Raw genomic sequence first — 24,820 nt, 5'->3', positions numbered from 1 at the left:
GCTTACATGAAGGAAACAAGAAAAAAGCTTATGGAGGAGAGGGGAAGAAGGGGAAGGAGTGGGGGAGTGAGTGAACCTTATTATCATCAGAATTGGCTCATAGAGGGAATAACATACATACTCAAGTGGGTATAGTAATATATTTTTGCCCTGAGGAAAAGTGGGAGGGGAAGGAGATGGGGGGGGGTGGGATAGAGAAGAGGGGAACGAGGGAAAGGAAGTTTGGGGAAGGGAGCAGTAAAAGCAAAGCACTTTCAAGGAAGGGGAAGATGTTCTGCATAACTGCACTTGTATGACATATATTGATTTGCTTGATTTCATAGGGAGGGTTGAGATTTTAATGGCAAAACATATGGTACCTACTCTGCTGGGCTATTGTGAAGAAAATTCTTTGTCAAGTTTAAGGTACTATATAAAAGTTATGATGAACAGGATGCTATCAGAAAAACCTGGAAAGACCCACATGAACTGAAGCAGAGAGAAATGTACTGTATACAAAACAAGAACAATAGCATAAGATGATCTGCTGAGAAGGACATGGTTATTTTCAGCAAGGCAATGATCCAATGTAACTCTGAGGGGATTATGAAAATTGCAGTCTATCTATAGAGAAAGAACTGATGGTATTTGAAAACAAATTGAAACACATTTTTTTGACAATTCCTTAATCTGAAGTTTTGTTTTTATCTGTTTTCTCTCACAACCTGGCTAATGTAGAGATGTTTTCCATGACTACTCATGTATAACTTATATTGAATTGCTTGAGTGCTTGGGGTGGAGGGTGGGAAGGGAGTGAGAAAGAGAAGTTGGAACACAAAGTTTTAAAAATTTGATGTCAAAATTTGTTTTTACATGTAATTTGAAAAATAAAGTTCTAAACAAAATAAATAAATAAACAAGTAAACAAACAAACAAATAAATAATAAAATGTAAGTTCCCGAAGGACCAGAACTGGCCCTGTATCTGCCACATACTGTAAGGAATTAATTGGGATTTGCAATTTTTATAACTTCATCTTTGCTTCATCAGGGTCAGACAGAAAAGATGCAAGCTTTAATAGCCTAAGAGAAGATGGGTGTGCACTTTAAGAGATTATGGAACAAATAACACAAAGAACATTTAGTGAGTCAAAGTTTCAAACTAAAGTACTTAACCCCCACACCCACATGGGCCTGGTCAAATTATAATGGGGACAGCCCAGGGGGTATGTTAAACCAATTGGAGATTCAGCATTGCTATAGAACCATCCTGCTTGTGAGAGAGGCAGGAAGGAGGGAGAGTACAGAGGGACAGAGAAGGAAGGTTGAGAGAGAGAGAGGAGGTGGTGGTATTTGATCTTCGGACCTAACCAGGAAAGACTGCAAAGTTGATTCTCTTTAGAACTGCAGACTTTCAAAGTATATATATTGAATTGCTTGATTTCATAAGGAGGGCTGAACACAGAATTAGCTCAAAGACCATAACCTCATCAGAGTGGGCTCAAGGAGGGAATAACATACACACCCAATTGGGAGGAGTAATCTATTTAACCCTACGGGAAAGTAGGAGGGGAAGAGGATAAGGAGGGAAGGGTGAATGAAGGGAGGGGGCAGTCAGAAGCAAAACACTTTTGAGGAGAAATAGTTTAAAAGAAGATAGAAAATAGAGTAAGTATCATGGATAGGGAATATGATGGAGGGAAATAGTTATGATGATTGATTATAATGGCAAAATGTATGGTACCTACTTTCCTGGGCTATTGTGAAGAAAATTATTTGTCAAGTTTAAGGTACTATATACCTAGATGTAGTAGGGAGCCTTTCGGGCAGGTAGGGCTCATCAGCTTTGGCAGGCAACTCGCCCAGGGGAAGGAAAACCCTGATTTCGAACCTCCACTGCCTTGCGGCTATACCCATATATGGGAAAAGCTTCAGGAGTTAACCCCGAGGAAAAATCAGGAGTCGGAGTCCCTTAGGCAGTTGGATGTTGGGCATCACATCCCTCTGGCAACTCCTGCGGCAGCACTGGTGCCAAACTGTATTGGCTCTGCCTCTCCTTTGGATCCACCAATGTCTCAGAGAGGGAAAACCTGCTGCATGGGCAACAGCTTGGTTTCCATATTGATCTGCCCAGGCCAGCGCCCTGGAGAGGACACTCCAGCTACTCCTCATGGGGTAGATACAACAGAAAACACAGCCACACTGTGTCCTGTGGCTCTTCAGGGCGCTGATCCATGGACTGGTGGAGGCCTACTACTAGTAGAGAGCCAACAGAGTTTCTTGAGAGTTGGGCGTGGAAGGTGATGTAGGATATGGTGAGACCTGAGTCTTAATAAAATAAGGAGAGAGACTGGAAGGAGGAAGGCCAACCACAAAATTATTGCAATAGTCCAAAATGAGGTAACGAGACGCCACACAGGTATAGTAGCTGTGTGAATGTAGAGAATGGTACCTATAGGAAAGGTATTGGGAAGGAAGAAACAACAAAATCTGGCAACACACTGGCTCTGGGAGGTGTGTGAAAGTGAGGAGTCAAGGTTGACACTAAGGTTGCAAGGGTGGTGACAGGGAGGATGAAGAGGAAATTGAGAAATAGGAGCTACCGCCCATACCATTGGAAAAGAAAACCAAATTCTTTGTAACAATCCTATGCCTGTGTAAACAAACCAACCCCCAAATCCTTTATTGGCATTATTCCAACAACAACCCCCCTCTCTGGACCCTGAATCTATTAGCTCTTTGTCTGAAGGTAGATATGATGCGTCCTCATTGAGCATCTGGGAATAGGAATAGTCCTAGCATTCATCAATTATATCTTTCAAAGTTTACAATGATGCTGTTTTTGTATAAATTGTTCTGGTTATGCTCACTCCATTCAGAATCAGTTCACAAATGTTTTCATGTCTCTTTGAAATCATCTATGTTCTCATTTCTTAGAGCACAACAGTATTCCATCACATTTATATAGAATTCATATAGAATTCTAATTTATGGGCACTCTCTTAGCTTGCAGGTTGGTTGGTTGGTTGGTTTTGCCACCACAAAAAGCTGTTATAAATATTTTTATACACATAGGACCTTTTTTTTTTCTCTTTGATCTCTTTTGGGTATAAGCCTATGGGCTGAAGGACAGACCCTGTTTAATAACTGTTTTTGTATCATTTCTTTCCCAATCCCTCTGAATATTTCCTATTTATCTTGTATATAGCTTGTTTGTACATATTTCTTGCATGTCGTCTCCCCCATTAAATTGTAAACTCTTCAAGGGTAGGCACTGTCCTTCACCTTTCTTTCTATCTCTAGTGTTTCACATAGTGCCTAACATATAGTAGGTGCACAATAAATGCTTATTGGCTAATTCTGAATTGCTCACCAGAATGGATGTATCTATTTACAGGTCTGCCACCAATGCATCAATGCATCTGTTTTTCCACAGTCCCTCCAACATTTGTCATTTTCCTCTTTTGTCATCTTTGCCAATCTAAGGGGTGTAAGGTAGAACCCCAGAATTGCTTTAATTTGCATTTCACAATTAGTGTTTTGGAGAATTTTTTCTTGCATGGCTAAAGATATACCTGGGTTTCTTTTCTTTTTTTTTGTGGGGCAATGAGGGTTAAATGACTTGCCCAGGGTCACACAGCTAGTAAATATCAAGTGTCTGGGGCCGGATTTGAACTCAGGTCCTTCTGAATCCAGGGCCAATGCTTTATCCACTGTGCAACTTAGCTGCTTCCCTGGGATTTTTTTTTTTTTGAGGAAATTCTGTTCATATGCTCAGACTATGTATCAATAAGGGAATGGCTCTTATTCTTACAAATTTATATCACCAAAAGGAAATTGGTGTTGCTAAAAGTCTGGAGAGACTAATTTGGGGTACACAGAACTGAAAATCATCTGCATAAAAAAGATAATTGAAGCCTTGGGTGCTAATGAGATTACCAAGTAAAATAGTAGAGAGGGAGAAGTGAAGAGGGCCCAGAAGAGAGCCTTGCAGGGGGACATCTTAGTTAACAGGTGTAATCTAGATGAAGATCCAGTAAAGGATTGAATGACAGAAAAGTTGGACAGGTGGAAGAACAAAGAAATATAAAGATCTGGGAATCCTATGTATGAAGATAACTGTATGTCAAAAGATCTTTGAATTTTGATCAGAAGTAATTTAATCACCACATTTCATCTTTTAAAAGTATTTATTGAGACTCGCATAGTATTCTTTTGTATATTTAACAAATTAGCCCACTAGGCATAAGCTAAAATGAAACACCTTTGACATCCAAAGAAGACAGGGCGAAAATGTACAGACATCATATATTTATATATACACAAGTGGAATACTGTATGTATTTGCACGGTAATACAAGTCAATTGTCTTTGGCAAGGTATAGGATACAAAGTGAATTAGGTTCCGAAAATGGAGAGAGGAAAGAATGTTTTTTGAAAAAAATTCAAATGAAAAAACAACTACTAGTGATTAGGAAATGCTTTTGGCTTTCTGGAGAATTTCTGACATTCTTAAAAGATGGCTGGGAGAGAGCTTGAGTTGAAAGGAGGAAGTCCTAAGGTGTAAATGGTAGCCCAGTAAAATGAGCGGGGAGGATAAAAAGGTAGTGAATACATGAAATTGAACAAAGCCCATGGGGGCAGCCATGGGAAGAGTGCTGGACAAGTGGGCTGAGCAGGCCCAGGCAAGGGCATTGGGAAGTACCTGGCGGAAATAACCAGTCACAAAATCAAGTTTGGTCAAGGTGATTCCAAATACTCTACTCATCGGCATTCCAAGTCTAAGAACAGGAACAAATGAATCAAATATTTTACAGGAATTGTTTTGACTGGTTGATGTCAACTGGTTGGTATGTTATTAGGAGTCACTGGATTCTGACTGACCCTCATGAAAACAGAAAATTATTGGTCTCTGATACCATACCTCATCATGATATGGGGTTACAGGGGCTGCTGGGTGGCGCAGTGGATAGAGCACTGGCCCTGGAGTCAGGAGTACCTGAGTTCAAATCCGGCCTCAGACACTGAACACTTACTGTGTGACCCTGGGCAAGTCACTTAACCCCAATTGCTGCACTAAAAAAACAAAAACAAAAAACCAAACCAAAACAAAAAAGATATGGAGTTACAGTCTTTTTCATCTGATTCTTTGAGTCTTACAAATATCATCAGGTCATAGGAAGAGGGAAGCTGTAGGGGCCTTAGAGATCATCTAATCCCTTTCATTTTACAAAAATTAAAACAAACCAACAAAATCCTGAGGCTCAGAGAGGTTGAATTGCTCAGAATCACAAAGGGAGCAAATAACAGAGCTAGGATCTTTGGCTCCAAATTCACTGCTGTACCCTTGCTATGATAGCTTGAGATCATTTGCCTCTTTTTATTATTTTGCAATGGCTTATGGTGGAAAATTCCCTTTAGAAATCATTGATGCTTATTTTTCACATGATAGAAATGAGATGATTATATTGTGATACACTTACATATCTTTTTTTTTTTTTTGCCGGGCAATGAGGGCTAAGTGACTTGCCCAGGGTCAGTAAGTGTCAAGTGGCTGAGGCCACATTTGAACTCAGGTCCTCCTGAATCCAGGGCCAGTGCTTTATCCACTGTGGCACCTAGCTGCCCACTTATCGTTGTTCAAAAGATTTATTTTCTCAATCCACACTGGTTTCTTTGGGTTCTATGATTTATTTGGGGGCACGGGCATTTTATTTCAAAACTATACAACCTTGGTATGCAAAGACACTTAGTTTTAACACAATTCCTAATAAGCAATTAAAACTGTAATTTAAAAATTATATTTAATATTTGTGTTTTGTAATTCCTATTTTTACACTGCAGAGGAAATAAAAAACAAGTACTGTTTCCCTTCTACTCAAGCTTCCAGTAGTTTTATATGAATAGTACTTGTAAGAACACCATTAAGATGATGTCATATTCAAAAATAGTTCATGGTACTTTCATTTTGGAATTCACTATTCAGGAAATTATTTTTCTATGCAAAATGGAGTATCATTGATATAGAGAAAATCATACCCCCAAATTCAATGAAAAATATTAAAATTGACTTTTTTCAAATTGTGTTACGAGCATATGTTCATTTTGAAACTTTATATTAACAAGACAATATCACAGCATAAATACTTTAAATATGGATTTATATAAAAATTTCTTGTTTAATAAATACATTCAACACAAAGTAGAAAATTTACAAGCTTTTTGGCTGCCATTTCCCCTCTATAATTACCATGATGAACTTTTTCTATTAGCTTACTCTTGGATTGAATTGTTCAAAGAGAAAACTATGGCAATGTAAAAAATTTACATGAAATGTACATAAAGATGAGGCAGAATTTTAAAATATAAAAATGTTCTGAAAATGTATTTAATTTTCACTTCTGTAATTCACACTCTTATAATTCTCAAGAGATTCATTCACTGGAACTAAAATTAAGAGCTAAAGGTAAGAAAATTTAAAACTATTAAGTCTAGTTTTATTTCTATATTTCAGAAAATGATTGGAGGTGGACACAGGCATGGGGAGAGGGAATATATAAGCAGGAAGTAAACACTGAAACAGCAAATACTCTTAGATCATTTAAACTTGGCAACAATCAGAAAATAAGACCATGATTAATCTTTTTTTTGTCTAGAATCTCATTTTGATTTCTAAAGATCTTTGATTGCTATTACTTAAAAAAAAAGCTATACATAATTTACATATCACCAATGCCGTGGAGATATTTGAGTTAGACTTCTTTTATTAATAGCAGTTCAGGGTGAACAGTAGTTGGAAGCTCCTTTTGCACCCAAATATGAAACAGAACTCCCAAACTCTTCAGGAATCAAAAGAGAACGTCATCAAAAAGGCTGACGTGAAATAGACAGATCCACATATGGTTGATGATAGAACGCTGAAAGAAATGTGAGGTTTTATAGAGCATTTTTTTTTTTTGGTGCTTTATTTTCGTGTGGTGCTTAGAAAAGAAGTATGTTATCTATCTGCCTATAAGCTCCTATTCAGGCATCATCTGAATAAAGCTAAGGAGAATGAACTCAGAAGGATTTAGTGGTTCAGCCATCAACAATAATCAAAAGTGAGACTTAACAACTTAACTGTCAAACACACACAGAGTGCAGGAGAAGCCCCTTGTAATTTTTAAAATGTCTTTTTAAAAAAGCCCAAACCTACACTATTTTATTGTGGGGGGAAAAAGAGAGAGAAAGCTAAGCCAGGTTCTGTTTAGGTAGGCACATTACACTGTTCTCCTCTACTGCCAAGATTCTACTTAGAATTCTTTTGTATTGACTTTTGTAAAGCATGATCAACCATGTGTCCCTGGAATATAAATGTGGCCAAGGAACAAGTGAGCACAGTCAAAATTAGGTCTGCATTTAGAAGAAAAATGAAAGGAAGCATGGTTCCCCAAATAATTTTACTCAGTAAAAACCACAGACCTGAAAGCAACTTATGCATCTTAGGCTATTTCTGCAGTTTGCTGTCAAAGACTGAAATCTGAAAATTGGGCCGATGCCAAGAGAACCTCAATTCTAGGCTCATCAGAAAGTGTATAACACAAGTTTACTCATACTTCTTAGGACTTTTCCACTGGGCTCACCTACCTAAACCTCACTTATTCAGTGTCGAGTACCTGATCATCAAAAAAGTCATAGTTTGTGCCCCAAATGCACTATGCAAAAATTATAAAGCATTATCACGTCCATTTTAAATTAAAGTTCTGCTCCCTCCAACTCAATTTCATTGGGCTGGACATACATGGTGGATGAATGAAACCATGGTACCAAAACTGATGAAAAGTTAGTTGGGATGAGCAAAGAACATGAGGAAGTATAGCAAGAAATGCAGATTGCAGGCCAGATTTTGCCATTTAGTTGATATGACTTTGGGTAAATCACTTTACTTTTCCTGGGCTAAGAAATACAGTATGAAGGGGCTCAGTTCATTGCTTTCTAGGGTAGGGATTTATCACTAACATTCTGAAATACTAAGCCCCTGATTCTAAGAAGCCACTGGGATATTGGAATGAGAGGTGGGTAAGTAGGTGTACCATATATGGTAAAACCAGAAGACACATTACCAAGGTAGAAATAGATGAGAAATGGAGTTAGATTGTGAAAGGTTGTGACTACCAAGAGCTAACTATGGTGTGGAAAAACTACGGGTTGTGTGAACTGCAACAATGTTGAACTTGAAGACCACAAAATCCATTTGTTTGGTTGTGCTGGGCTGTTGGTCAGGTTTACCACCATTCAGCCAAAGATTTATGAGCTCCAATTAAGTACCTTTGCAATGTCTTTTGTGAAATTTTCTTCATTTCACCATCAGGTATTGTTTTTTTTTTTTTTTAGTGAGGCAACTGGGGTTAAGTGACTTGCCCAGGGTCACATTGCTAATAAGTGTTAAGTGTCTGAGGCCGGATTTGAATTCAGGTACTCCTGAATCCAGGGCCGGTGCTCTAGCCACTGTGCCACTTAGCTGCCCCACTATCAGGTATTGTTACACTTACACTCTGTTAGGGTTTCAGTGTATCTCTTGGTACTGCCTAAAAAGTCACAAATAAGTTGCTAATTTGTATCTGTGAGGAGCTGTCCAAAGCTTTCTACCCTTTTGAAATTACAGGTCCAGTGAAAAAGAAACAAACCAACAAAAACCCAACCCAACCCAACCCAAACAAAACTTGCCCTTTATCTTATACCAACTTTTAAAAATTAATTTAGCCAGGGGAATTGGGCAGAAAGATGTGATTTTTTCCTTTTCTTTCTTTTTTTTTTTAAAGAAACTACTAAGTAAAGAGAATAATTTCTTACCACCACAGCTAAGAGCATTTCTATACTTTTAGATTGATATGGAAGGGAGGTCTGAATGCCTTGGGAATGATGGCTATGGGGGAGAATAAGGAGGTTTGGGTCCTCAACCTAGAAATAGCTTAATTATACACATATAAGGTATACATAATTATATGTACAAGGTATATGCATGCGCGTGCATGTGCACACACGCGCGCACACACACACACACACACACACACACACACACACACACACACACACTGCACCTCCATCCTGCCTATCCCTCTGGTACTTAAGTACCTGAATGACTTTTTACAATAGAAATGCCTGATAACTGAAGAACTATGCTTACTTTTTGCATTTTCAAAAAGTCTGAGGCAGTTAAAGTTATTAAAGGACAATAATAGCCTCTTTCTCTTCCCACCCCAAAGCCTCCTATTTCCCGCTTCTCTCCTTGATACATAAGAGCACAGGCCACTGGCAGGCAACCCAGAATCTCCGAGGACAAAACCGACAGCAGCACATTTAAGATGCCCTCATATGCTGAAAAAATCTATACACTGAAGCCAGAAAAAAAACCCCAAAAAACAACCCTCAATGCCAAAATAAATAAATAAATATGGCTGCCTATACCCTTCATCGATATCATTATTAAAAACCATCCATTGTAGAACTCTAATAATATCAATTTATTATTTTACACCAACACTCTGTAAATGATGCTAAAAAACAATCAAGCTGTCTCATGGATTGTGAGGTGACTCAAGAGTTCCCTCTCATTCCCAAACCTCATTAAGCAGTCATTACATTTATGAGGTAAGTCGGCTGCATGCCTGAAATCTAGATGAGTTTTAAGATCTTCAATCTGTCCCGTTGAATATTCACAGTACTGACATAAATAAATCCCCTCGGACAAATGTGAATTTAAATGTTTGCAGTATTCTAACATGCTTGAGAAGCCCTTCCCACAGTCATCACAAACATGGGGGAATATTTTTGTATGCTCGATGGCCACGTGCCTGTTAACATTTGTATGCAGTCTACTTCGAAAACCACACACCTGACAGACAAAGAAGTTCTTGCACTTGTCGAAGGAGATCCTGCCCAGGAGGCTGTAGTGGCCGTGCTCGCCGGCGCCACCCTCTTTGTCACTTAGTTCCATCAGCCGGCAGGCGTGCTCGTTCACCACGTGGCTGTGCAGGTCCTCGGGGTCGCTGGTCTCGTGCTCACAAAACTGGCACAGGTACTGCTCGTCGCAGCTGTGCTCCTGGAAGTGCAGGTAGAGCTCGCTGCTGGAGGAGAACTGCAGGTCACACTGCTCGCACCAGTACAGGTGGTGGCTGAAGTGGGCGTCGGCAATGTGCTGGCTCAGGCTCTCCAGGAGCATGGTCCTGTAGTCGCAGTACTTACACAGGTAGGGATCCTCCTCGTGCACTTTGGTGTGCTCGAGCAGCAGAGTGTTGGTAGAGAAAGACTCCTTGCAGACTCTGCAGATGTTGGCGGCCGTGCGCTTGTGCTTGAGGACTACGTGCTGCTTCAAGTCGGAGAAGTACTTGCTGTTGAACTCACACAGCTCACACTTGTAGAGGCCACTGCTGTTGGCTCTCAGCAGAGGCCACTTCTGCTGAGCAGTGACGTTCAAAGCCTGGCTCTTGTCCAGAATCTTACACAGCTTAGCTGGGGGCTCTTCGTCCACTTGGTCCTGAAGGCTCTCGGAGGACAGGTTTTCCGTCTCAACATCATAATCCTCAGAGACGGCATGTACCTCGGCAGCGATGGGCACGTCTTCTGCTGTGCGCACTTCGATGGGGCTCTCCTCTCGAGTCTGCTGGCGAACTGACTCTGGAGAATCACATTCCTCACAGATTTCAATATCAGTAGATTTCTCTAAAAGAGCAAGAAAACAGTGAGAAAAATACAACAGGCAACCTGGGAAATGTGAAAATGCTGCCTTTTCCTAACCTGCAGAAAAGGCAGCATGGTCTAGGACCCTGAGCACAGGACTGGGCACCAGGTGATTCTGGTTTCTGCTCCTTGCTTTAATCCCTTCTGTGAATTTAGGCAAGTCATTTGATGCCTCTGTATCAGAATCTTCATCTGGAAAAAGGAAATGGGAGAAATAACTCTAATTGACATCAGAACCATGTTCAAGGATTAATTTTCTTACCAAGGATTTAAAGCATTAAAGGAGATACATCGTGAGGATTCATCAATAGACACGAAAAGAGAGTCCTGTTTGCTCTTCTACTTTGTTCCATGGACACAGGGACGCTATACTCAATTGCTGAGCTTGGGGTACAGCCAAACTCTGCTGAGATGCAGGACCTAATGAATAGGAAACAGGCCTGGGGAAGAAGGCCTGCCTCGACACCCTCCATCTGGGTGACCTTGAAAGTCACTGAACCTTTGAGAGCTCCCAGCAAATTTCCCACGAGCCCACAGTGCAGAAAAGTGGCAGACTTGCAGGCGGGGAGTGAATTTCCTCACTGGTGAAGATTGGGAATCAGATGAAGCTGAGTTCTAGTCCCTGCTGTGAAGCTACCTTTTTATGTTGGTATTGTTGTCGGTCAGTCATTTCAGTCATATCTGATTCTTTGTGAAGTCACTGGGGAGTTTCTTGGCAAAGACACTGGCGTGGTTTGCCATTTCCTTCTCCAGCTCATTTGACAAATGAGGAAACTGAGGCAAACAGGGTTAAGTGACAGGGGCACACAGCTAGTAAGTATCGAAGGCCAGATTTGAACTAAAGAAGATGTCTTCCTGACTTCAGGCTCAGCATTCTATCTACTGCAACACCACCTAGCTGCTCATACCATTTCTGTTTTTGGTTTTGGTTTTTTTTTGCAGGGCAATGAGGGTTAAGTGACTGGCCCAGGGTCACAGAGCTAGTAAGTGTTAAGTGTCTGAGGTCGAATTTGAACTCAGGTCCTCCTGAATCCAGGGCCGGTGCTCTATCTACTGCACCCCTAGCTGCCCCTGCTCATACCTTTTTAATTCGACCAGAGCCAAATCCCTCAATCTCAGTGACCCTCAGTTTCCTCAACTGGAGATGGCTGTTGGGTGACCTTGCTGATCTAAAAGTCAAGGGGTCAGGTGAAATTTTTGTATACATATTTTACATCAATTTAAAACATTTCAACCCACTGGAAGGATTTCAATCAATAGTCTCATTCACATTTTCAAATCAAGTGAGAAAGGGAAATATTTACATGGGCTTTAAATATATTTCTGTTAAAATGAACTTCAAACATTTACCTTTGTTCTCAAAATATTTTAAATCTGGTTGTCTCATAGAACAGACGCTGTAACAATGGTCAGAGAAAATGCCATTGAATCCATCTGCAATTTTGGTTATTCCAGTAGAATCTAAGTGCAAACAAAAATACATCTCATTGTATCCATGTTATAGCCATGCCAAGTAACCTGTAAACTTCAAAAAAGCATCACTATTTCCTTAGATATTCGTTTGGCTCATCAACTCTAGTATTTCAAACTCATGTTCACATAGGGGGTTAGAATCACACACACACACAAATGAATGGTAAAACACCAATAAAATCAGTTTACATGTTAGTTGGATTTGCAGCCTATTAATGCACCAGAGAAGGCTTTGCTATTACATAATGAACTGAATTCACTACAAAGACGACCCCAATTCCAGCAGAGCTTCCTGAAGCTTTTTGCTTCTGTGGGTGGGTGGGGGTCACCCTGAAGATCAGTTTGAGACAGGGGAGGCTTTTTGAGGCCTCTCACTTCTGGTCTTAGTACTTAAGTGATGTGCAAACAGGAGGAGAGGCTCTGCTCCAGTGATCAGGAACCCTGGGGTTATTCGAGTCCATCCAACAGGCCTGAGCCTATCACAAACAGCAACACGTGAAGAAAAGAATGAGGTATGCCCCCATCTACATACCAAAGTGACCCAATCATCCTGTCCATTGTGTCACTCCTTGTTTATCCAGCACAGGACCAAATTAAACAATCCTCAAAAGAATTTAGCTTTTTAAAGTAACTGACACAGGATTGTGTTATCTCTTAAGGTACAATAAAAGCATTTGGCTCATGAAAGATCTTCTGTTGATGGGAAAAAGAAACACTGATATACAAAAGAACACACACACACACACACACACACACGAAATAGGTGAACAAGATATTGTTTGAATTGGACTATAAACATTCAGATAAATAACACAAATCATCGTCTTTGCATTTCAACCTTTATCTGATGGTTTATCAACAAAAGAGACCACCATAACATTTTATAGGAACATTGCACTAATTCATAAATAAATTTTAAAATAAACAAATTACATATTGACCTGAATAACGAGAAGGATGTAGCGTCTTCCTTTTCCTTTTTTTAGGATGTTCATTCATATCTTTTTAATCTAAAATTAAATGAAAATAATTTAACTGAAACAGGGAATTGATGAAAACCACCTACTGTTGAAACAAAGACTTTTTGCTACCATGCAATTTTTAAGGAAACAAGAAACTTAGAAACTGTGGGTAAATTGATAACCTATTTCATAAAAGATGAACATTAAATTAATTTCTACTTTTATTTTGGATTTATTTCGCAAGTACTAAATTAGGACATTGGTTGCAGTTTTATTTCTTAGTTTGGGTGGGAAATACCCTCATTCTATATACATACATAAATACATACATATATATGTTGAAACTTCTTCTGACATCTACATGTTATTATATCAAGCTTTCTGTTATAAGCAAAGTGTTTTTAATTCATTGAAAACCCTCAAAATCAATAAAAAATAGAACATAAACAACTACGTAACTGCCTATGTTGCTGCATTAATTATTACACAGAGAATTCCAAAGATACAGTTGCTACAATCTGAAATTTTTACTAGAGACTCCAGACTCATACAACATTTCCCTCCAAACAAGTAGAGCCAATCTGCAATGATTCCTAGTTCCCAGAACTAGAGGAGATACAACGATGTTCTAGAGAAAATTCCTTTGCTCAACTATGAAGTCATATTCAGCATTCTACTGGTGATATGAGCAGCCAATGTGGAAACCATTCAATGTTGGCACTATCAACATGAAAACATTACATTTACCATAATTGCTGTAAAAATGATGAATTCCTCTCCAACCAACTTACTTGGTATAATTCTTAACAATGGAATCTGGAAGAACAAAGGAATGCTATGTTATACTTCCACAAGTAGGGAAAATACCTGTAAATAAAACACAACAACAACAAAAAGTCAAGAAACCACAAGACCACTGAAGACTACCAGAATATATTAATCTATAGTAAAAACAAGGAGAAATTTCCACTATATAAGAATGCCACCAGAAGCCTAACACACCAAATTGACCTGAAGGAAACTCAAACAAGTGTAATTTTTATTTGAGGATTTAGTAGGGGTGGTCTAGACTTCTTAGCAGCATGGTGTATATTGGACAGAGAAATGGACTAGGAGTCAGGAGGACCTGGGTTTGAATCCTGCCTCAGATCTTTACTAGCAGTGTGACCCTGGGCAAGTCACCTGACCTATCTGGGTCTCATGTTCCTCATCTGTAAAATGAGAGAGTTGTTCCACTCAATGACCTCCAAAGTCCCTTCCAGTGTTAAATCTAGGAAGCTGTGATCAAAATCAGACACCTATATGCTCTCCTACAACATTTCTTGTTGCTTTCCAATGGACTCCTCACCTAGAAATATATTTGCATCTCATTCCCCTCACCATCAAAACTCAATTAACCTCTTGAGACCCTATGAAGGTATATAACTTAGGTCACACATATGTAGGAAGCATCAGAAGAAAAAAAACATGATGTGGAGGTGATCATAATCATTCTGAAATTATGGCTCATTCCATGACAGGTGGTTTATCTAACTATCACTGGGGTGACTTCTGAAGCAGATAGAACCTGACCACCAGTAGGAAATAATCTTGCATTCTGAGGAAATGGATTATCAGGAACAACCTCTTGGAGCAGGAAACAGGGCTTCTCATTTTTGGATTGAACTAAATCCACATTGTATCACTGCTGTGTCACAAAGACATGTGGGCATTTTTTTTTATAGTTTAAAGAGGTCAGTCACATTACTCTATAACTTAAGCTGTGCATTTCCATACACGATAACTTTGAGGTTAGGGATGGTTTTTCACACTATCTTTGTGTCCCCAGCACCAAGCCTCACCCAGAAGTCCTTAATTAGGTGCCCATCAGCAGGTAATATTAATAAATGCTTATTCAATTGAGTGAAAGAGATAAGCAATGGGATCATTCTGATAATACTCCTTTATTTAATTCAACTCAAAAAACATGTTAAACCCCTACTATATGTGAGGTATTGGGGATATAAAAACAAAGATGAAATATAGTCCTTGATCGCAAGTTCTACCGAGTAAGGAGAATAACATTTAAATTAAAAAAACCAAACACACAAACAAGTGATTTGAGGAGGGCAATCGGGGAAGGTTTCCCTTGGTAGATGACATCTGAATTGAACTGTGGAACCATGAAGGAAGCTAAGGATTCTAATGAATGACTGTATTCTAAAAGGAAGAAGTGAGGCAAGATTACATTCCAAGTATTCAGAAGAGCCTGTGCAAAGGCAGAGCAGGGGAGGGAATGCTGAGTTTGGGCAATGAACAAATGGGCCTGTTTGGGCAGAAGAGCAGAGAGGACATTACAGGAATGAATTTGAAATAATTAGTCTGGAAAGGCACTAAAGAGTCAGGCTGTAGATGGCAATAGAGAGCCACTGATGATTCTTAGGGGACCGACATAGGAAGATTGTGTGGGAATGACAGATTTGAGAAGGGAAGGAATGGGAGCAGGGGAGCAATGAATTCACAAGTGCCTTTGGAAGTCCAGGTGAACAGTGATGACCATCAGAATGAAAGTGGAGGCTTCGAGGATTGAGAAAAGAGGATGGATTTAAGAGATGTTGGAGGTAGAACTGATGAGGAAGAGAGGTGGGGAGAGGAGAGAAGGGAGGAGGGAGGAGGGAGAGAGAATGAAGGGGAAAGGGAAGAGAGAGAAAATAGGGGGAAGAGAGCAAAAGAGAGACAGAGACAGCCTCTTGTAGTGTGCCCATTCCAGGTGACCAAAAACTTATAGTTTAACCCTGATCCAGGATTCCACTTATTCTTTATTGTTGTTGTCATTTTTCAGTTGTCTGATGCTTCATGACCCTATCTGGGGTTTTCTTGGCAGAGATACTGGAGTAATTTGCCAATTCCTTCTCCAGCTCATTTGACAAATGAGGAAACTGAGGCAAACAGGGTTAAGTGACTTGCCCAGAGGCACACTGTCTGAGTCTAGATTTGAACTCAGGTCTTCCTGACTTCCAGGCTGGGCACTCAATCCACTGCACTACCTAGCAGCCCCTTTAATTCAGTTCAATCCTATCATCTATGTTTGGGGCTTTTCCGACCACACCCATCCATTTTATGTGATCTCTGACTCAACTCCTTAATTCTAAAACAGTCATGTTGACTTCAGTTAAGTTCAACAAACATTTACTAAGTATATATTTTAAGTGCAAATCCTTGTGCTACTGTTGTCAAACAATTTGGCTATGTTATTGTTATTTCACTTGCCTTTATTTCCTCCAACTAAATTGTGGGCACTTGCTACAAAGACACAACTCTGACTTCTTTGTATCTCAGTTGTAGGCACAAGGTTGGGTACAGGGGCATGCACCTGTCACATACATGAAGAAGCCAAAGTGTCACTCCCCAGCTCAGTAAGCTCCAGTAATTCCCTCTTGCTTCCAAGACCAAATACAAACTCTGGCATTTTAAGCTTTTCACAACCTGGCTTTACCCTTTCCAGCTTGATTACCTATTATCCACCGTAGAATATTCTTTGGTTCAGTCAAATTAACCATCTTCTTATTCTACTCAAGACATTTTGTCAGGTCCCATCTCCAAGCTTCTGCACAGGCCTCTCTCCATGCCTGGAACGCACTCCTTAATCCCCACAATCCCTAGTTTCTCTCAAAGCTCAGCTCAAACTTCACCTCATGCTTTACCCCTGCCCCCAAATTACCTCACATTTTCTGCCTGCAACTCATATGTGCATAATTGTTGGCTCCTTCAATAGAATGAACTGAAGTTTCTAGTGGTCAGACTTTTGTTGTCTTGGTATAACAATAACAAAGGATATTTACAGTTATCCTTCCACGTGGAGGGGATTAGGGGCACAGCACTCCCCTGATCTAGAAAATCTGGATAAAATGTTTTGGCCTTCCCTCAGTACCAGAGAAGAAGTCTGAATTATTAGTGTATTAAAAGATAAAATACATTGGTATTATTCAATACTATGCACTTATTTCATGCATTTGAGTTTCTAACTTTTTTTATGTCATCTGCTGGCCTTTGCTTGTCGTCTTCAGCTTCCACAAAACTTTCCCCAAATTCCCATTTAATTTCTTATGCCAACCAAGACCTATTGAAACAGTGATGGAGAAAGTCTTGATGTGGATGGGACAACTACATAGTACTTGAAGGTTTGCAGAGCACTGTTATTTCACCCATCTCCTATCACTTAGTACAGTGCTTAGCACAAAGGTATTTAATGAATGTTTTAAACTACATTTGGAGTCCAAAGATCTGAGTTAGAATCCTAGCCACAGTCATTTACCATCAATGTGGACTTAGGCAAATCACAGCCTCGTGGGACACAATTTCCTTAAGCTCAAAGTAGGGGGAGGTCCTTCCCAGCTCCATTTGGGCTGGCAAAATGACAAAGCTACAGAAAAGATTTGGATTCAGGGAAGCTGGGATCCAATCTCAGCTCTAACATCAGAAAATCTTGGGCAAGTCACAATCTGTGAGCACTACAACTTCCTCTTTAAAATTTGGATAGTGACATTTGTACTAATTGCCGCACAAAGCATTGTAAACCTTAAAGTATTACAGAAACATGTGTTTAAAAAAAAATTGTATACTAACTCTTCTGTCCTCAAGGTTATTAAAAACAAAGTGAAAGCAGTGTTATGTGCCAAGAGTCCCTAGGGGCAGGTGATCCAACTATCAATAATGAGGATCTCTTAATCTGATGGTTGAAAGGCATCTCTCCACTCCAGCCAAGCTAGATTCCTTGCCAAGGAGACCACTAGGTCTTACCTTCTGAACCCAGCTTGGCTAGTTTCCTTCTCCTGGAAGGTGAGGTAACTGAGAGCAGGGCTGTCTTTTCTACTTGTATCCACAATGTTCAGTGCATAGTAAGTGCTTAATACTTTGTCACTCAATGATTCATTCTCATCAGTCAGTTGGTAGATGTTCCCAACAATATAGTCTATGTTCCTCCATACTGACCCTACTTGCATCACTGTGATAAGGAGCAGCCACCACGAAAGGTCAGCCTCTCACCCTAGGAAACATCCTGCTCCAGCCCAGTGACTGGGGAGGATGTCTGCTCCCCTTCACCTCAGAAAAGAAGGATCTTGAGTGGCAGAGATGGGAGGTACCACTTTCATGCTGACAGGCATTTCTAGTTCATCGGGCTGAGGGACTGCAGACAGGCTGTCAGAATGGGCAGTAAAGGTACTGTCCACATAAGCCATCGTGACAACATCCAAGGAGGAGGGAGAAGGGAATGGATCAGAATGCAAAACAATCGCTGAGAATTAGGGTCAGAGGCAAGTTTCCTTTTCAGATCGGTCTCTGTGTACTAGAGGACAGATCAATGAAGCAGCCAGAAGCCAAGACAAACAGGAAAGGGGCAGCTAGGTGGCGCAGTGGATAGAGCACGGCCTTGGAGTCAGGAGTACCTGAGTTCAAATCCGACCTCAGACACTTAACATACTTACTAGCTGTGTGACCCTGGGCAAGTCACTTAACCCCAATTGCCTCACTAAAAAAAAAAAAAAAAAAAAAAAAAAGACAAACAGGAAGAAGTAGGGCAGAGAAACTCCAACCAACCAAGATCCTCAATCTTAGAGGCACACTGGTCCTTAGAGATCATCTAGGGCAGGGCTTCTCAAATTTCTTCCACATGAGACCCTTTTCACTGGAGAAATTTTTATGCGACCCCCAGGTATATGGGTATATAAAAATAGGTATACAAGCCAAACGTTTACTGCCGAATTGTTTGTGACCCCCATATTCAGTTACCCGACCCCATCCCCCACAGTTTAGGGCAAACAGCTCATTTTACAAATGAGGAAACAGGCTAAGAAAGGGTAGGGAGCTTGCCCTTTCTGATTACTTAACCCCCAAATTGGCATCACTAACTGCATGCTGGGCATTTACCTCCCAATATCCCATAGATTTCTCAAGGTGAAAACCTTCCAGACAGAATTTACTCTCTTCCTCAAGAAAATTAGTTTTCGTACTATTTTCACTTTTGTTGCTTATTCTTTCTTGTGTTTTCCTTTTGTTCCGATTCTTCTCTTACAACACGACTAATATGGGAAAAAAATAACCTTAGCTTTCTTCCAACCTTCCCTACTTCTCTTGAAGGCATTAATATCCTTACACAGCACCCAGGTCCACAATATTGACTCTTCCAACTCCCACTCCATGTCCCACCAGATGCCAAGTCTCAGCAATTTCACTTTCACAGCATCACTCAAATTGTTCCTTCCTCTCCTGTCACATGGCCACCACCCCAGCTCAGGCCCTTCTCTGCCCTGAACTATTTCCACAGCCTCCTATTGGTTTTCTGCTTCTAGTCTCTCTCCTTCTCCTTCTGCAGTTCATCCTCTATATGGCTGCAGGGTTACTTTTTGATTGTTTTCTTTTTAGGAACACTATTAAAGCCCAGGCCTGGCCAAGCAACTCCCCCGCTCAGGAATCCCCAAGGCCTCTAGACAAAATACAAACTCCATCATTTGCATTTAAGGACCCAGAAAATCTGGCTTCTGTCTACCTTTGGAGAATTTTCTTTTCTTTTTTTTTTAGTGAGGCAGTTAGGGTTAAGTGACTTGCCCAGGGTCACACAGCTAGTAAGTGTTAAGTGTCTGAGGCTGGATTTGAACTCAGGTACTCCTGACTCCAGGGCCAGTGCTCTATCCACTGCACCACCTAGCCGCCCCTGGAGACTTTTCTTAAATCACTCCACACTTCAAACACTCTCCACAGCAGTCAGAGTGGCTGGCATGGTATTTGCAGAAATTCAGCATTCCCTTTCCTGCCTGCATGCCTTTGGGACGGCCTGGCCCAGACCCCTGGGCTGCTCTCTTCCTCCTCACCTCTGTTCTTAAAATCCCTAGCTTTCATCAAGGTTCTCCTTGCTGTAAGAAACAGTTCCTGATCCCCCTAACAGGGGGATCACACTCGCAGTAGCCATCATCATTAGTCACTGGAGATCATCTCAACCAACTCTGGCATCTACAAATGAGGAAACTGTGACCTAGGGATGCTTAGGGCCTGCCTCAAAGTTCTGTGGTAATTAAGCAGAGGGTAGCATGAAGATTGTGGGTGCCTCTCTCAGAGCTGACACTAAGGGTCCTGAGGTGTTGAAGTGGTAGGGCCAGACCTCAAGAAAGGCCCAAGATGCGGCCTGCACCCAGCTCACTGCCAATGCTGTCCAAATGCAGCAAGGGCAGGAGCTCACACTGACATCAGGTTTGGACACTCACAAAGTGCACACATATGATGAGATTCAGGCCGGGAAGGACCTGTAAGATCACAGAGTCCAGCTTTCCTTGGATTTTTAAGCCCATCACCTACTCTATATTCTCCCAAACAGGGAAGAGAAGATGATTTTGTGATGCGGCCAAGACAAAGGTTGCTGCTCACGTCAGACCTGCACTGTTTGAATGTCCACAGGGTCCAGAATGCCCAGCAGGTCAGGACTTGGTGTGGGAGGCTTCCTTAGTCCCCTTCACCTGCAGTATCCTTGTGACAAAGTGGCTGCTTTTCCTCTGACAAGCAGCAGGCTCCCAATTCAGAAACTCCTTAACTCTCATACTCATTAGGTTGCCTCCAGGGGCCAAAATATCCATTTCCCAGGCTCTCTAACAACCTTTTCCTTTCGATATGTCCACAGAAGAGAAGGGGGAAGGAAACAAGCATTTATTAAGCACCTACTGTTAGCCCTGTGCTAAACACCTTCCAAACATATCATCTGACCCTCACAACTCTGGCTGGTAGGTGCTATTACTGTTACCCTCATTTTACAGTTGAGGAAAACAAGGCACACAGAAGTTAAATGACTTGCCTAGAGTCACACAGCTAGGAAGTGTTGGAAGGGAAGGGACTCTGCCCAAAGTTCCACATGGCAGTAAGTGGCATTGTTTTTGTCCCTTGGTCTACTGGAAGCCTAGAAAGGGGAACTACTTACAACCATCCCCTGATGGGTTTCCCAGACTCATCTCTCTCCACTCTAACCCATCCTCCCAACTATCAAAGTAATCTTCCTAGGGGACATTTGGTAAAATAAAAGTGTTTATTCCAGGATCAAATAGCAATTCCTCCATTTAGCATTTAAACTCTAAGTGACCTGGACACTTCCCACCCTTCCTGTAGCTTACTCCTGTCCACACAATCTATATTCCAGCAACCTCGGGGGCTACTGTCCCTTCTCCATGGAACACCTCCTGACTCCATGCCTTTGCATCAGCTGTTCCTCATGCCAGGAATGCTCTCCCTTCCTGACCTCGGCCTCCTAGCTTCTCCGTTGTTGTTCCGTAGAGACAGCTCACAAGCCACCTTATTATGCCAGGAAAGCCTTTGCTAGCCCCTCTCTCTAGTACCTTGCCTTTTAGATTACTTTGCATTGACATTGTATCCATCTCCTGTACACATAATTATTTCCCTGCCACCTCCCCGTGGAAGGCAGGGACAGGTTTTTTTCATCTTTTATCCTTCTTTGCATTCCCAGCCCTCTGCGCCCAGGTGGCCACACACCGAGCACTTGGGAACCACTTCTGGACTAATCGCTGGTCTAAAGCCTCCCACGAAGCAGGGTACAGCCAGGCCTCGGGGCTCAGTCTTTGCATTTCCCAGCGAGAGGGGACAACAGGGAAGATGGTGGTCAGGGTGGCAAAGACGAGGATCACACTAACGGCGTCAGTTCGCATTTACATGACGCTTCAAGGTTTGGAAGCACTCTGCCTATACAGGAGGCAGCCCCGAAAGGAGTCCGAGGACCTGGGTTCCAATCTCGATTCTGCTACTCGTGATCTCTGCTCCCTGGGGCAAGTCAACCTATTATAATTATTGATTAATAACACCAATAGATGCCAACCTGCAGGGCTTTAAGGTTGCAAGGGATCGTAACTGTAGTATCACAAGTACCGAGGGGGGGGGTAGGGTTATTATCATGGCCATGCTACATTCGGGGAAACTGAGGCCGGGGCGGGTGACCGACTTACCCAGGGCCAAGTATTGGCGTGTCCCCCATTTTACAGACGAGGAAACCGAGGCACAGGGCGGTTCGGAGGCGGGCCCGGGGTCACCGAGGTAGTAAGAGGCTGGGGTTAGACTCGAATCCAGGTCTTTCTGACCCCAGGCCCGGCGCTCCCGGCGTCCTCCCGTTGACTCGGTTTGCCCATCCGCGCAATGGGCGCGGGAGCCTCCTGTGCGCCCACTCCGCGGATGAGGCCACTGAGGCCCGCAGGAGAGGGCCGCGCGCCGTGGCTCGGCCCGCCCCGCCCGCCTAGCGGGCCCCGGCCGCCTCGGACACGCCGGGAAGAGGCCACGCGCTGAGCCCGCCCGCCGGCCGCGGGGAGGGCGTCACGTCACGCCATGCCACGCCGCCCGCCCGCGCAGGCCCCGGCCCGCCCTAGCCCTCGCCCGGGGCGCCGCCCGCACAGGCCCCGGCCCGCCCCGGCCCAGGCCCGGCCCCGGGCCCGCGTCCGCCCTCAACCTCCCCCGGCCCGGCCCCGCCGCGGCCCGCACTCACCGCCTGGCTCTGCGCCTGCGCCGTGCGCCTCCGGAGACGGGGCGGGGGAGGGGCGGTGGGGCGGGAGGGGGGCGCGCGGAGGCCGCACGCACACCCGGCCAGGGAGCGACCACCAGCCTCCAGCCCCGGCGCAGGCGGCGGCCGCCGCGCGCCCCCTGCTGGACCCGCCGCGCCGCCGCGCCGCCTGCGCCCCGCCCCCGGCAGGGGAGGGGCCGAGCAGCCCGCTCGCGCGCCGGCCCCCAGCCACGTGGGACCGCGCTCGGCCAGACACCTCCCCCCACCATCCGCCCTGCGGGCGTGGGGGCCCGGAGGCGGTGCACCGCCCACTCGGGGGCTGAGCCCAAGACAGGGGATGGGGGGCGGCGGGGGAGGAGGGGGGTGGCCAAAGGGTTGAGTCTAAGAACCTCGGAGTTGGAATGGATGGATGGATGGGTGGGTGGGTGGGTGGGTGGATGGATGGATGGATGGATGGGTGGGTGGATGGATGGATGGATGGATGGGTGGGTGGGTGGGTGGATGGGTGGGGGGGGGTGGATGGATGGATGGGTGGGTGGATGGATGGGTGGGTGGGTGGGTGGATGATAGATGATGAATGATGGATGATGGATGATTAATGAACGGATGATTAATGGATGGATGGATGATGGATGCATTGATGATTAATGGATGGATGGATAAATGGATGATGAATGATGGATGAATGGATGTATGTATGAATGATGAATCAACAAACCAACCTCAGAAGTAAATAGTACTGATATCATTTATTAAAAGGATAGCTCACCTTTCTTAATGTTTTAAGATGGAAAAAAACAGTTAACCTATTTATAAAGGAGAAAGTCTGAATTATGAGTCAGAAGGATTTGTTTCTACTCCTACAATTACTAATAGCTAGCATTTATGTAGTGACTACTATGTGCCAAGCACTTTACAGATATCTTATTTGATCCTTATCACAAACTTTAGCTGTAGATGCTATTATAATCCCCATATTATAGTTGGGGAAACTCAGGCAGACAGAGGTTAAGTGACTTACTCAGAGTCACACAATAGTGTCTCTGGCTGGATTTGTTTTGTTTTGTTTTTATCAGGACAATGGGGGTTAAGTGATTTGCCCAGGGTCACACAGCTAGTAAGTGTCTGAGGCTGGATTTGAACTCAGGTCCTCCCGAATCCAGGGCCGGTGCTCTATCCACTTCACCACCCAGCTGCCCAATATGTTAATTTCTAAACTCATTACATTTGGGAAAGGGTGGGAAAGTTTCTACGGAATAGGACCTACAACTCCTGCAATAGTTCTACATGAACGATTTTGTGCATTGATTTCCTGACTTTTCCAGTTGTTTCTTCTCCAGGCTTAACACCCAGTTCCTTCCTTCTTTGATCCTCCTCCTCTTATGTTATGGATTCTAAATCCCTCACCATTCTCATTTGTCCTCTGGACAAATGCAAGCTGTCAACTTTTTTTTTGTTGTTGTTGTTTTAATTGGAGGACCTATAATTTCATTGGCATAGGGACATTATTCTGTGGGATAGGAACACTCCCTCAACCAAAGGAGATCATCTTCTCTGTAATTTATAGTTTTAGAATTTATCCTAGGACACCGAAAAGTTAAGTGACTTACCCAGGATCACACAGCCAGCATTCATTAGAGGAAGGACTTGAACCTAGGTTTTCCTGACCTGGAAATCAGTTCTCTGGCCACTATCCTGCTGCCTGGAAAGTCATCAATGTCCTTATTAAATATGACCCCCAAAAGACAACATTTGGGTATGGTCTGCCAGACAGTAGTACTAGGATTACTGCCTTCCTTTTCAGAACACTGTCAAGTCTAAGATTTCATTAACTTTTCCTTCTACCATAGGGTCATGAGATTAAAAGTTGGAAGGAATTTCAGAATTCATCTAGTCCCTCATTTTATGCAAGTGAGGCTTAGAGGGAGAAATTATTACTTAAAGATGGGCAATGAGTCACAATTCGGGATCCAAATCCTGGGAATTCTGATCAAATTCAGTGCCCTTTCCACTACAAAACTCCCCCTCATTTCCTGTCGCTCTATTCCGTCTTAGAAATCAAGGGGGAGAAAAGGAATTGTTTATTCAGACACATGTTGAAGAAAGCACCTTGGAGAGGACCAGCTCATAGCAAAGTAGAGCAAGAATACTCTTGCCCAGATTTGGCC

At 42.7% G+C, this 24,820-nt stretch overlaps 1 protein-coding gene across 3 annotated transcripts; it reads right to left on the bottom strand.

The window, feature by feature from the left end:
* Positions 1-6,880: 6,880 nt before the first annotated feature.
* On the bottom strand, positions 6,881-22,693 carry ZNF639 (zinc finger protein 639). 3 transcript variants are annotated; one of them, XM_043994300.1, is made up of 6 exons: positions 22,638-22,693; positions 13,924-13,999; positions 13,112-13,180; positions 12,048-12,158; positions 10,755-10,889; positions 6,881-10,679 (listed from the first exon to the last, which is right to left on the bottom strand). In XM_043994300.1, exons 3-6 carry the CDS (start codon positions 13,167-13,169, stop codon positions 9,526-9,528), a joined length of 1,458 nt encoding a protein of 485 aa, XP_043850235.1. In that variant the 5' UTR covers positions 13,170-13,180; positions 13,924-13,999; positions 22,638-22,693; the 3' UTR covers positions 6,881-9,525. The 3 variants fall into 3 exon arrangements, with proteins under 3 accessions (XP_043850235.1, XP_043850236.1, XP_043850234.1); XM_043994301.1 differs by lacking the exon at positions 22,638-22,693 and adding an exon at positions 22,108-22,417 and having other exon boundaries at positions 13,880-13,999; XM_043994299.1 differs by lacking the exon at positions 22,638-22,693 and adding an exon at positions 22,108-22,416.
* Between the last annotated feature and the right edge of the window lie 2,127 nt (positions 22,694-24,820).

Source organism: Dromiciops gliroides, chromosome 3 (assembly GCF_019393635.1).
Source record: "Dromiciops gliroides isolate mDroGli1 chromosome 3, mDroGli1.pri, whole genome shotgun sequence".
NCBI lineage: Eukaryota > Metazoa > Chordata > Mammalia > Microbiotheria > Microbiotheriidae > Dromiciops > Dromiciops gliroides.
The sequence above is the reverse complement of the archived record's forward strand: the minus strand, read 5'-3'. Positions and strand labels throughout refer to the sequence as shown.